This window comes from Heteronotia binoei, chromosome 21, assembly GCF_032191835.1.
Source record: "Heteronotia binoei isolate CCM8104 ecotype False Entrance Well chromosome 21, APGP_CSIRO_Hbin_v1, whole genome shotgun sequence".
In the NCBI taxonomy this organism is placed as follows: Eukaryota; Metazoa; Chordata; class Lepidosauria; order Squamata; family Gekkonidae; genus Heteronotia; species Heteronotia binoei.
The window spans coordinates 159,101,528-159,116,220 of NC_083243.1; the positions used below are offsets into that span (position 1 = coordinate 159,101,528).

At 40.9% G+C, this 14,693-nt stretch overlaps 1 protein-coding gene across 2 annotated transcripts in view; it reads left to right on the forward strand.

The window, feature by feature from the left end:
• Positions 1-339: 339 nt before the first annotated feature.
• CHID1 (chitinase domain containing 1) overlaps positions 340-14,693 on the forward strand; it is a 221,879-nt gene continuing 207,525 nt past the window's right edge. For both annotated transcript variants that reach the window (XM_060263024.1, XM_060263023.1), the window contains exons 1-5: positions 340-502; positions 7,129-7,275; positions 7,470-7,602; positions 12,049-12,093; positions 13,199-13,305. In XM_060263024.1, the coding sequence (XP_060119007.1) occupies positions 389-502; positions 7,129-7,275; positions 7,470-7,602; positions 12,049-12,093; positions 13,199-13,305 (546 nt within the window). In that variant the 5' untranslated portion in view covers positions 340-388. The remainder of the gene's footprint in view (positions 503-7,128; positions 7,276-7,469; positions 7,603-12,048; positions 12,094-13,198; positions 13,306-14,693) is intronic.

Genomic DNA, 14,693 nt, shown 5'->3' on the forward strand with positions numbered 1-14,693 from the left:
ATCAGCCAGCAATTCCACTAAAGTTATCTTAGACCCAGTGGGCTTGTCCAGCCCATTATTATTTAATCTGGTTGATGATGGTTCTCCAGGTTCTCTGGGGAGGTCTGTCCCTCCCCAGTAGACAATACTGACTTTGGTGGACCAAGGGTCTGATTCAGTATAAGGCAGCTTCATATGTCCCAGTCCTGTATCTGAGAATATTCTGACTGGGATTGTTAAGGAGAGATGCATGGATGTTGCCACTGAACTATAGGCCTTCCCTGTCATGTCCATCTTCAGCAACAGCTTGTCTTGTTAAGCAGAAACATTTTCTTACAATCTGAACGCTTTCTTTTTAAAAAATAATTCACTGTAGAAAATAGAGGTGACTGGAATAGCTAAAGCTGCCATGAGATGCATCTGTACTGGACTACTTGTTTTTGCCCTGACTTCTCAGATGGTTGATGCTACATTATCAAAGACAGATACAAAAAAGACTACCTCAAAAATCCTGGAAGAAAAGGTAGGAGAATGTGCTTGGTTATATATCTCACTTTTCTCTACTGGGGTCTCAAAGCAGCTTACAGAAAAACATAATTTAAGCAAACAAAACGTACAGTGCAGCCTCAGCATCCTGGGCTGGTCCTGGATTCACTGACATCTCTCCCTCAGGGCCATAGACTACATGCTGGGTTCTGATTGGTGGCAACCTTCTTTACATTTTAAGAGTCTAGTTCTTGGACTGTGCATTCCTGTTTTATTGTATTATTATGCCATTAAAGGTTCATTTGATTGGAAAAAAAATTGATTGAATCAAGAGCCAGGAGCACTTTGACTCTTACTCCTGTGCTTTCACCCAAAGGTTATGGCTCATTTTGCATGGGTACTTTACATTGCATTATTGTCAGAGTTCCCTCGGATTTATTCAGTGGTTCTGCATCTCCTACCACTGTCAATGCACCTGTCTTGCAGGGTTCTGCATTTAGCATAAAACTCATCCTCCACCCCGTTTACATGGGTTAAACAAGAGTGCTTTAACCAAGAGTGCTTTAATGACGATTTAAACCATTCAGATCCCTGGAAGCAGACATGTTATTGTGATGTTTCCCCTCCGTTCACACCCCTTTGTTCTCAGTCAATGCCCTGTGAAGCTCCTTCTCCTTCATTCACTTGCCCTCCTGCAATTTGCAAAAGGTGACACCAGACGGCAGCCTTGCTCCCCATTTTTTTTAAGTAACATTTTTGTTTATCGATGCGAATTGATATACTCAAGCGGGTTTCTGTATGCCTGCTCCACTATCTCCACTTATATCCAGCAAACCCTTCCCCAAGAATCATGCAGATTGCATGCTGGCTGCTTTTCTGCCCTCTTGCTGGCAGCTGAGTACAGCTGTGTTTCCAGCCCACCCTGCGCTGGGATGGCAAAAGGTGGTGGGGGTGGGGGGTGGGGAGAAAACGCAGAGGGGATGGAAACCATGCTATGGGCTGGGTGCATGCTGGCCACTTTTCTCCCTCCTCACTGGCAAAAAATCTCAGTGCTTTCAACATGGTGTGCAGAGTAAACAATTCACTCTCTGAATCAGGAAAACCTTAAAGGGACACTTGCATGTAGAATGGTAGTGTTTAATGCGAAATAAAATGAGAAGAATCCAGAACTTAGAAAATCAGGAATAGAGAGAGTGCAAAATGGGCCTATGTCTTTAGCCATATCCAGGTTAAATCTCTGCAAGAAAGGAGGAGCAGAAGCTCAGCTGAGATGTCTTTCAGCTGACAATGTGGTATTCCCAACCTTTTTTCTATAATCTGATTGCAAAGAAGCCTGGTAGCCCCATGAAAACATTATTGTCATGCCTGTTTAATTGAAAGGTGCCTGTAAGGCAAAATTATGAAGTCAAACTAGATGTAATGGGGGCAACCATACTTGTTGGTCTATTTATGTAGAAAGCAGGAGTTTATATGGTATCTAATTCAATAGGCCCTAACTGGACTAGCTTAGGCTAGCCTGATCTTGGAAGCTAAGCAGGGTTGGGCCCTGGTAGTATTTGGATAGGAGACAACCCAGGAATACCAGGGTCACAACACTGAGGCAGGCAATGGCAGACCACCACTCTTTCCTTGAAAGCCCCATGGGGTTGCCATACATTGGCTGTGACTTAAAAGGGGGGAAAAAAACCAGGTTTGGATGGGGTAAATTGCATTAAGAGTTTGGGGATGCTCCTGGTGCTAGTCTTGCTAAAGAGTAAGCAGGTCAGTGCTGTTGCTAGAATGCTTCTTTCAGTTACGCTGTTGTTGCGTATGTGGACTAAGGTTTGGTATTACTTGTGTTCCTGCCTGGCTCGTTGGAGCCTGTAGGACTGAGCTTGGGAACAATGGGCAGTAGGATCCTGCTGCCCTGCTCCAATCACGGGCCCCCTGCTGGTTTGGATGATCCAGTGACATCTTAGCGCGGGAACCTTGAAGTGTATATAGCTGGCCCCATTGGTCCAGTTCTCCAGTCTTTTGAGTTCAGCCATTACTCTGCTGTACTGAAATAAAAGAGCTATGATCACTCCAACAGCGTCTCCTACTTGGATTGAACCCAATATATTATAGCTGTGCTTGTAATCCGGCCCTTTCTTTAGATCCTGATGATCTGGCTACACTGAAAGTCATAGAAGTGTACATTTGTTGCTCTGTTGGGGTAAGGTTTTTCTAAGGATGGTGAGGGAGTTAGGTTTTTAATTGTTGCATTTTACTGCAAGTGGTCTTACTGCTTGTCTTGTTCTTATGCTGTTTGATGTTTGGACTCCTTGAACTGCTTCAGATAGTCTTGAGTGGGCCTCAGTTTGCGCAGGAGCTCACAGCAGCAGAGCTCCGGAACCTCTAAATTCTACAGTGCTCTTTCTAACCCCCCCCCCCCCCAAAAAAAATACTTGCTTCTGGGCTCTATTGTTCAGACCCCCTGTGAGGATTTTGCAGTAAGATTTGACAAAGTTTCTAATATTTTTTCCCACAAAAATGGGGAAATAACCAAAGCATATAAAGCAGACAGATCATAGAATCATAGAGTTGGAAGGGACCTCCAGGGTCATCTAGTCCAACCCCCTGCACAATGCAGGAAACCCACAAATACCTCTCCCTAAATTCACAGGATCCTCATTGCTGTCAGATGGCCATTTAGCCTCTGTTTAAAAACCTCTAAGGAAGGAGAGCCCACTACCTCCCAAGGAAGCCTGTTCCACTGAGGAATCGCTCTGTCAGGAAGTTCTTCTTAATGTTGAGCCAGAAACTCTTTTGATTTAATTTCAACCCATTAGTTCTGGTCCTACCTTCTGAAGCCACGGAAAACAATTCCACACCATCCTCTAGATGACAGCTCTTCAAGTACTTGAAGATGGTGATCATATCACCTCTCAGCCGCCTCCTCTCCAGGCTAAACATGCCCAGCTCCTTCAACCTTTCTTCATAGGACTTGGTCTCCAGACCCCTCACCATCTTCGTCACCCTCCTCTGGACCCGTTCCAGCTTGTCTATATCCTTCTTAAAATGTGGTGCCCAAAACTGAACACAATACTCTAGGTGAGGTCTTACCAGAGCAGAGCAAAGCGATACCATCACATGACGTGATCTGGACATGATACTTCTGTTGGTACAACCCAAAATTGCATTTCTTTTTAGCCATCGCATCACATTGCAGACTCATGTTCAGCGTATGATCCACTAAGACCCCTAGATCCTTTTTGCACATACTATTGCTAAGACAAGTCTCCCCCATCCTATAAACATGTATTTGATTTTTCTTACCTAAATGCAGAATTGTACATTTATCCCTGTTAAAATTCATTGCTGAGGATCTCCTCTTAGATGGGGGAATTAGCAAGAGGAAGACCTGGTAGGAACCATTCACAAGCACTCTTTGGGTGCGATCTGTCAACCAGTTACAGATCCACCTAACAATAACAGGATCCAAACCACATTTTACCAACTTGTCAATAAGGATAGCATGTGGAACCTTACCAAAAGCCTTACTGAAATCAAAATAAATGATGTCTACAGCATTTACTGATCCAGCAAGGATCACTTTCTCAAAAAAAGAGATCAGGTTAGTCTGACATGACTTGTTCTTGGGAAATCCATGCTGGCTCTTAGTAATCACAGCCAGTTCCAGGGCTGATTGTTTGAGGATTTGTTCTAAAACTTTTTCAGGGATAGATGTCAAGCTGGCAGGTTGGTAGTTACCCGGATCCTCCTTTTTCCCCTTCTCAAAGATGGGGACAACATTAGCCTGCTTCCAGTCTTCCAGCATCTCTCCTGTTCTCCAGGAATTCTCAAAAATAATAGCCAGAGGCTCAGAAATTACATCCACAAACTCTTGGGTGCAGTTCATCTGGCCCTGAGGACTTAGTTCCATTTAAAGAAACTAGGTGTTTATGTACTACCCCTAAGCTGATCCTAGGTTGAAACTTCATACCCTTATTATATGTTCTGTTTTTGCCATGTTGAGCACTGTTTCCCTCAGAAGAGAAGACTGAGGAAAAGTAGGAATTGAGCAGTTCCACCATCTCTTCATTACCTGTTACAAATTCATTTTTCTGCCCTCGCAGTGGGCCTACAATGTCCTTGCTCTTTTTCTTACTCTGAACATAAGAACCCTTTTTTGTTGTTTTTAGCATCTTTGGCAGGTTAAGCTCATACTGAGCTTTAGCTTTCCTAACTTTTTCTCTACAATCACTGGTGATTTGTTTATATTCATCCTTGGTTATAAGGCTCTCCTTCCAATTCCTAAAGGAGTCTTTTTTATTTCTCAAGTCTTTAGAGAGCTGTTTATGGAGCCAGCTCAGCTTCTTTAGGCTATTTCCATTTTTTCTTCTCATAGGAATCATCTGTGATTGTGCTTTCAGTATTTCGCTTTTAAGAAACTCCCACCCCTCTTGAACCTCCTTCTTCCTAAGTATTTGTATCATGGGATTTTACTCAGCATAGTTCTAAGTTTATCAAAGTTTGCCTTGCTGAAGTGCAACCTAGAAGTCTGACTATGTATAGCTTTTCCCTTCTCTAAGACTGTAAATTCACATGGTCACTACTGCCCAGGGTGCCCACGGGCATGGCTTGAATTTTTCTCCCTAATAATATAAACCCTCAGGTACATTTGAAATAGGAAGTGGCTACCAGTTGAAATAGGAAGTGGCTACCAGTTTTTTGGTACCAGTAGTCTGGTTGTTCAAATGGTATAGAAATTTCTTATCAATCTTTTGTAGAGTATTTAGAGTAGAAATCATAGGGTACACCTGTGCCCTTTGCTTTAGTTGCTTAATCACCTTTAGCCCTTAATATAGCTCTTTACAGGCCAGTCTTATGCCTGTTCATTCAAAACTGAGAACCACTTATAATGTTCATCCTAGTTTGAGGATCTGCTCCTTTTCATGTGGTAAAGTGAAAATATGTAGTCAACCATGTTGGAGAGGCTGATATGAAATTGATATGGCTAGTACCTCAGGTACATCACTTTCTTGTGAACCTCTTTGACATGAATGTTTGTTTAAATGTTTTTGCTTTCTCTTCTTTCCCTGTAGTTTAATATTGTTCTATTCCCTACATCTGTCAGTCATGTCTCCTTCCACTTCCCTGTTAGTGGTTCTTTTAAGTTTTAACTCTTTGCTTGAAGTATATGCTGTCCATTCTTCTCCTGTATGATTTCCTTAAATGCAAGGAACCAGTAGCAAGCAGTCTTCCCATACTTCAATAGAAACCTCAGTAGGTAAATATGTAGAAGCCTCAGTTTCTCTTGCATGTTCGATCACCTAGAGCAGGGGTATCAAACTCATTTGTTATGAGGGCCGGATCTGACATAAATGAGACCTTGTTGGGCCGGGCCATATCAGGCCAGGCTGTGTGTGTACCTATTTAAGATTAGGTAGCAGAGAAATAAACTTTATAAAGGGCACACATACAAAAAAAACACAATCAAGGATTTTTTTAAAAAACATAAAACATGCTTCAAACATTAGCACTCATTGGTCTTTAAGGTGCTTTCTTTGTATCTCTTCCATGGGATCCAGAGAATTGGTCAAAGGAAGCTCTGGCTCTTTCCATCCTTCCCTAGGGGGCCAGGAGGGGAAGGAACCTCATCCAATAGAAGGAAGAGAGGCTTGGCTCAGTAGCTCTGCTGTGTGATTGAGAGAGCCTGGCAAAGCAAGCTCTGCCTTCTCCCCTTCCTCCCTAGGGGAGGAGCCTCAGCCAATGGAGAAAATAGAAACTTTGCTCTGTATCTCCTGTGTGATTGAGCAAGCTGTTATGCAGGAGGAAGCAAGAGAAAGGGAGAAGGAAGCAGATGACAGCCAGTTGCTTGGGGGCCTGATAGGAGCCCTTTGAGGGCCTGATTTGGCCCCCAGACTGCATGTTTGACACACCAACCTAGAGAATACCATGAGGGAGAAGCAGCGATTTATGGATATTTCAGTCAGTTTTTAAGGATTCTATATTTCCATATGCATTTACACAAATGTGCCCTTACAATCTGAAAAGGCATAATAGGAGCTCAGATTAGACTAACATAGCTGTGTTCCACTGAGTTCAGTTTGGTTTATGCCCAAGTAACAGTGCATAGGATTCCAGCTCTTGTTTATCCTAGCATGATTACATAGTTGCTAAAAGTTAGTCAAATTTCGGCTAAGTGTAGGTTTTTTCAAAATCAGGATTTCTTTGAGGTAGTTTTCTCATGTGGAGAAATGTGTGAAGTAATCTTACTTGTGGGCATTCTCAGATTCAGCTCTACTGAATTCTTCATGTATTCATCCATATTAATGTCCTTTAAGGAGAATACAAAGTTAAGCGATGTGATCAACATTACTCAATAGCTAACTGAATCATTGTAAAATAACTCAAGTACGCAGAAGAGCTGATTTGGATTAAACTTCCATCTAGTCCAGCATTCTTTTTTTTAACTGTGGCAAATTAATGTTTCTGTGAAGCATCTCCCTTCTGGTTTTCCCTAGTATCTGGGGTGTTCAGAAGTATGTTGCTTCAGAACATAAGGATTACTTTTAGCTATCACAGCTAATAGCTATTAATAGACCTATCATTCCCTATAAATCAATCTAATTTTTTTAAAGAATAGTGTAATCTGAAGTAATGGTCATTACTGCATCTAAAATAATGGTTTCTTTGCAGACTCACCATTCAGACAAAACAGTGCAAGACCGTGGTCTAGTAATCACAGACATAAAGGCTAAAGATATTATTCTGGAGCACAAGAGCTACTGTGCCAAAAAAGCAAAAGAGCCATACTTAGGAAATGTTCTGGGCTACATTACACCTGTAAGTACAGAGAAAATTAACATAGTTGATCTGCATGTGTCTTTTGGGGTTTTCTGCAAATAAAAATGTAAATTCTAGCCCCAGATTGGGAATACTATTTTCATATTTCATACACATAATATAGCGCAAATATGTAAAGAAATATAGTCTCTGGTGGATCTTGTTCTTACACCTTTTCTTGATCCCTTTTTCAGTGGAACAGCCATGGCTATGACATTGCTAAAATATTTGGAAACAAATTTACAACTATCTCACCAGTCTGGCTGCAAGTGAAAAGAAGGGGCAAGGAGAAGTTCCAGTTCATGGGACTCCATGATGCTGACCAAGGTGCTCATTCTGCACTTCATACTCTCTACCTAGTGATCTCAAGCTAGCATTTTTGCAGCTGCATGAGTGACTCAGCAATTGTTTGACTTGCTGGTGTTAATATGCATTGTCCTAAGTTTTACTGTGGAATGTTTTATGGATGGTACTTGGAAAATTTTGGTCTGTAGCAAATTTAACAGGGAAAAATGAACTTGCCGCAGTTGTTTAATTGGACATATATTAAATGGTAAAAAGTATAGAATGGCTGTATATACAGCATATGTATTTTAAGATCTCCCAAAAGCAAGCCAGGCCTATTATATCTTAAAGACTAATACATTTGTTACGATTTCCTGAGCTTCTATAGGCAAGAGCCTGTTTTGTTAGATGTGTCAAGCTGACAGTAAATGATTGAGTGGGGTACGTGAGATAGAGTGAATGTCCAAAATATGGTGATATGTGTAAATGTTATTTATCCATAATTCAGAGAATGTCTAAAATATATTCCCCTGATATTTGGACGTAAATTGTAAATCTTGATCATTATGACTGTCAATAATCACTGATTTAATCTCAGAATATTCAGATGGTTATAAAATTTACCTGGGATTGTTACTGGTGAATGTGGACATTTACATCATTTTAACTGTGGCAAAATTTTGGCTTAGGTGGAGACATGAGAATTTCTGTTCCTCTCAGTATACTTTCAAAAGATGCTAAGGCCCATATTCGAGTAAAAATGGATTCTGGTTCTGTCCCTGAAGGCATTGCAGTCCAACTTTGCCTGCGTCTCATAAACACCCTGTAACTAGCCAAACTGTACCCTCCAGATTGTTTGTATTCCTAAAGAATAGAGTGTACCAGTTCCAAGTACAAACCATTATAGATTAAGGACAGGCCAGCCGGTGCTATCCCTATGATGCTTGATCTGTCCCACAGTTGTGTATTGTCTATGATGCTGTTAGTAGGAAGGGTCTGTGTATTGTTCCTGGAATGACATTCTTTATGACTTAGCAATAAAAAGGTATAAAAGGTGTTTAGATGCTGGGGGTTGTCTTTTCAGACTGCCAGTTGTGTCCTCCGTTTTGGCATCCAAGAGATCTCATTATTATTGATAAAAATATGTATGCCAGGGGTATCAAATGTGTCACCTGAGGGGCTGGCTCAGGCCCCCAGAGGGTGCCTATCAGGCCCGTGAGCAAGTCTGCTTCATTCTCCCTCTGTCTTGCTTCTTTCTGCATCATAGCTTGCTTTGCCTGGTTTGCTCACACAAGAGCTACAGATCAGGAAGCTGTTGGAACTCAGTCCTAAAATGGCTGACTGACTCCATCTTAGTAATAGTAATGTTGTTTCTGCAATGTCATGCTGAGTCATGCTGCATCATGATCCAGGTGTTACCTGTTACTGAGGTAAGGTGGGATGACCTCACCTGTAATTAGGCTTTGTGCTGACTCACAAAGCTGATGCAACCTTCTGGTAAGATTGCATGATTGGTACGTGTACTTAGGGAAGCTCAGTGAGCCTGCTCTGCCTGCCTGTAAGGATTGTGGGTACTGTGAGGCTCACTATCTGGGTGGCAGCGAACACTGCTAGTGTTGGATCCTATGCTACTGTGCTTGGATCGTGCTGTGTATACTTACTGCTGTATACTGTTATCTACTGAAGTGTGTACTGTTTACTGTGTATGACCTTGGCCTGGCAACGACTCTGAATATTGGATACTATCCTGGTAAATATATCTACCATTGAATACAGTTGTTTCTCTTGTCTATTAATTCCTGTGTTTTGCCTGTTCCTCTTCTTCAGCTCTTCTGCTGCGTGCAAAATTCTCTAACAGAAGCAAGATAATTTTTGCCTTCTTGCAGGGTTGTTGTAATTGATGCAATATTAGGATCCATTCCGCTGTTGGACCAAATTCTAGGATTCAGTCTCTTGCTAGGGGAATAGGAACAATAATAAAATCTGGGTCATCATTGGGACAAATGTTAGGATACCAGCAGTCACTAGAACATTTGCAGTTTTCTGCACGGGACGTGCTAATGGAGAAAGTGCCTAGATAATGTAATGGGAGAGGGAGTTGGGTCTGTCTGAAATAATTGAATTCCTTGTGTGACACATATGACTGATACCTGACAACAGTGTGTCAGGAGATGGGTAGGTGGCCCTGGCCAGGCATTTGATTAACTTTCCAGCAAAGTCTGCGTTGGAAGGGGGATTCCTGAACAGTTTGCAAGTACTTTCCAACAAGCATGGATCAGTACTTATGGCCAGGGTGTGGGAGCCATTGAAGATCACACAACAGAAGCTTGATTAATGTGCTCTGGAGTGATTTTGGCTGCCAGGCCACCTCCTCTTGCAAGTACCTAAAGCAGAGTAGCCAGTTCTTGGCTGACAATCCCCAGCAGACTTGGGTGAGGTAGGGTGGAGAATATGAAACTGCATCTCATAATGTCCCAATTTCACTTTGGCTGCATAAAAAACACAGAGACTGGAACCGGTCCGTGAGTTTTATAATTATTTCATTATATATTACAATATAATAGAGTGCACAGTTGTATCATCCTGAAACCATCACCCCCCCAGCCCATGGAAAAATTGTCTTCCACTAAACCGGTCCCTGGTGCCAAAAAGGTTGGGGATCACTGCCTTAGAGCATCCTACAATATGGTTAAGTGAGCATCCCACAATGGGGTGATCTGGGGCTGTGGGATGCTCTCCTCCCCCTTACTGAGTGGCAGCAAGGACCAAGGCAGAGGGTAGGAGGTTGTGGCCACCCAAATGTAAAGTGATACATTCCATGATGTGGTGTGATATCAAAAGATGGATTCCCTCAGCCTCTGACTGCATTAAGCCCGATTATCTTTGGAGTGTAGAGGTGTAACTCTCAGTGTGGGGTGGTGGTCTTGAGGCAACAGTAGGAAAACCTAATCATTCCCAGCAGTTGCAGGCTAATGTTTCACTGTAAGAATCCTTTATCTCCAAAAGGATACTTGCTGCCTCAATTTCAAAGTCTCAGTGTACTTATTTGTACCTTCCTGAGTGAGCAATTGGTGTAAGCCAAGAGGCATGTATGTAGCTCTCTGCTGCTGCAAGTGTTGCTTAGCAATTTACACATCATAAGAACATAAGAGAAGCCATGTTGGATCAGGCCAATGCCCCATCCAGTCCAACACTCTGTGTCACACAGTGGCCAAAAAAAAAAATTATACACACACACACATATTTACACTGTGGCTAATAGCCACTGATGGACCTCTGCTCCATATTTTTATCTAACCCCCTCTTGAAGCTGTCTGTGTTTGTAGCCACCACCACCTCCTGTGGCAGTGAATTCCACATGTTAATCACCCTTTGGGTAAAGAAGTACTTCCTTTTATCTGTTTTAACATGACTGCTCAGCAATTTCATCAAATGCCCACGAGTTCTTGTATTGTGAGAAAGGGAGAAAAGTACTTCTTTCTCTGCTTTCTCCATCCCATGCATTATCTTGTAAACCTCTATCATGTCACCCCACAGTCAACGTTTCTCCAAGCTAAAGAGTCCCAAGTGTTTTAACCTTTCTTCATAGGGAAAGTGTTCCAACCCTTTAACCATTCTAGTTGCCCTTTTCTGGACTTTTTCCAATGCTATAATATCCTTTTTGAGGTGCGGTGACCAGAATTGCATACAGTATTCCAAATGAGACCGCACCATTGATTTATACAGGGGCATTATGATACTGGCCGATTTGTTTTCAGTTCCCTTCCTAATAATTCCCAGCATGGCATTGGCCTTTTTTATTGCAATCGCACACTGTCTTGACATTTTCAGTGAGTTATCTATCACAACCTTAAGATCTCTCTCTTGGTCAGTCTCTGCCAGTTCACATCCCATCAGCTTGTATTTGTAGCTGGGATTCTTGGCCCCAATGTGCATTACTTTGCACTTGGCCACATTGAACCTCATCTGCCATATTGACGCCCACTCACCCAGCCTCAACAGATCCCTTTGGAGTGCCTCACAATCCTCTCTGGTTCTCACCACCCTGAACAATTTAGTGTCATCCGCAAACTTGGCCACTTCACTGCTCACTCCCAACTCCAAATCATTTATGAACAGGTTAAAGATCGTGGGACCCAGTACCGAGCCCTGCGGCACCCCACTGCTTACCATCCTCCACTGCGACTGCCCATTTATACTCACTCTCTGCTTCCTATTAATTAGCCAGTTTTTGATCCACAAGAGGACCTGTCCTTTTACTCCATGACTCTCGAGCTTTCTAAGGAGCCTTTGATGAGGAACTTTATCTGTGGTAAAAAACATCTGTGGTAAAATATAGCCAATAGCTTTGCTGTTCTTTTTAATAGAATGAACTGTCTCTCCATTACTTCTCTGACAGGTGCCAAGTAGAAAAAGACTCTTTAAGATGTATCTGTAGGAATATGAGGCTATTGTGATTTTTAATCTTCATGTTTTCTCTTCTGACAGGCTGGATGAAAGAGGTCAAGAAGAATGCCAAAAACATCAAAATAGGTGACTTTGGACTTACACTTTTGCATTTGAGTTCTGGAGTTAGTGAAGAAATTTTCTTCTAGGATTAGTTCCAATTAGATGCACATCTTGCTTTTGCATTTTCATTTTTAAAAACAGCTTAATCTACATCTCCTTCAAATGATAAAATCTTGAAGTATGAACTACAACTTTGAAGGTTCATGTATACTCAGTCTAGGTTCCTACATTTTATCATCTGGCAAAAAAAAAAATCTGGTTTGTGTCTTACTCATTCTTTGTAATGGCTAAATGTGCTGTTACTGCTGTTCTTTTAGTTTCAAATTAAAATGGTCATTCTGCTAGTGCTCCGTGTTTGAAGAAGTTTTAAAATGAAGGCTTTTGTAGCTTTCTCTTTCAGAAAAATGGGGGGAAATGTACCTTCTTGTCCTAAGCTCTATATCACACCAGTTCTGTAGTCTTCTGTTGTCCAGTTCAAATGCCTGCTTGTGTCAGAGGTCCTGTTTCTGTGGTAGAGAAATGCGTGAATATTTCGCTTTCCACTGTCCTTGATGTTCTTCTGTGTGGACACCTGTACATGTGGAAGCTTGAATTGTTGATTCTCTCCTCCTTGGAAGCAAAATAATGAAGTGGTTTGGACATCCATACAAGTGATTGCATCATGAGCATAATGGAGGCAGCTGTCTGCCCTGATTTTTGTCATAGTTATAAAGATAAAACAGTATATTTAGATTTTAACTCTGTTTGACACTTTAAAAATTTAAATGTGTTGTGGCAGAAGCTTTTGTGAACCAGAGCCCATTGCTTCATGTGCAACAAATAAACTCTGGTCTGTGGAAAGTTCGTGCCACAGGAAAACTGTTAGTCTTTAAGATGCTTTACCACACTGTATCTTACCTGCAACAGACAACCTAATCCTTTGGAATTTCTGAATATTGACACACTTATTCATAAACAATGAAAAAGTTGTGGTAGATGGCTAAGGAAAAAGCTGAACTTATCAAGGGGTGTGTTTTTAAAACTATTGTTAATCATTATTCAAAATTTTAGTGTCTTAAAACAGCGACTTTAATTGTGCATGGGATTAAAACTCACTTTTACAGCATTTCTGTCTCTTTTAAATCCATAGTGCCAAGGGTTTTGTTTGAAGGCTGGACTTACCAAGACTTTGAAAGTGTCTTTGGCAGTGAAGATGAAATAGAAGAGCTTTCTAGTACAATGGTTCAAGTGGCCAAGGTAAAATCACAGCTTTCAGAAATAAAGAAGTAATGCTGTTTCAGAATTCTGTTTGGTAGATGAAAACACTTATTTTTCCTGGGAACTGGGATTTTGTAATTGAACAACTTAAGGAGATGAATTTTGGAGACCAATGGACTAAAGTAGTCCAAGCTGTATACTTTGAACAAAACGCAAAAATTAACATCAACAGAGAATTAACTGAGAAAATTGAGCTCAGGAAAGGAACGCGACAAGGATGCCTGCTGTCACCCTTATTATTTATACTTTCTTTAGAAGTTCTTAATATAGCCATCAAATATGATAATAGGATTAGAGGATTAAAAGTAAAAGGTGAAGAATTTAAAATACAAGCTTTTGTGAATGATATGGTGTTCATCTTGGAAAACCCTGAAAATTCAATCATAGCCTTGATAAGTAAAATAGAAGAGATTGGGAGTAGCAGGATTAAAATTAATCAACTAAAAACAAAAATTATGACCAAAAATATGACAGATCAAGAGGGGAGATATCTAGAAGAGAAATCGGGCTTTTGCGTGGCAAGAAAAGTAAGACATCCAGGGGTCCAATTAACAAATAGATGTAGTTCACTTTATGAGGACAATTATGTTAAAATATTGAAAGAGATAGAAAAACAGCTAAACTCCTGGACAAACATGCAGTTATCTCTGTTGGGCAGAGTGGCGTCCATAAAAATGTCTATCTTGCCGAGATTAATTTTTTTGTTTTCAACAATACCTATTATCCCAAAAAAGGTTTCTTTTAAGCTCTAAAACAAATTGCATCAAAATTCATATGGCAAGGTCAAAAACCACGGATCAGGTGGAAGATTCTTCAAGATGTTAAAGAAAGAGGAGGGGTAGCCCTAACAGACTGGGAACTTTACCACAAAGCAAATATTTTAGTATGGGTATGGGATTGGATCCTATTGGAAAACAGAAGGCTATTGGCGATAGAGGGACATGACCTTAAATTAAGGTGGCATGCTTTTATTTGGTACAACATACAAAGGCATAAATATTTTAAAACTCATTAAATTAGGAAATCCCTCTTGACAATATGGACTAAGGTAAAAGATCAGACATACAACAGAATACCAAGATGGGTGTATCTCCGCTAAAAGCGTTCACTCAGCCACAATGATCAAGTTTAGAAAAGGTGATTCGATACCAAGACCTCTTAACAGAGGATGGCCAACTGAAAAAGGATTTAGAACTAAAAAGTCAAAACTTAGTAACAGATTGGTGGCCATTGGTCCAACTAAAATCAAGGTTTCATAAAGATAGGCTAATAGGTTTTCATCAGCAGAAATGTATGATAGAAAAACTTTTATTAAAATCTGAGGTGAAAATCATAAAAAATATGTATATTTACCTGTGTCAATTAAA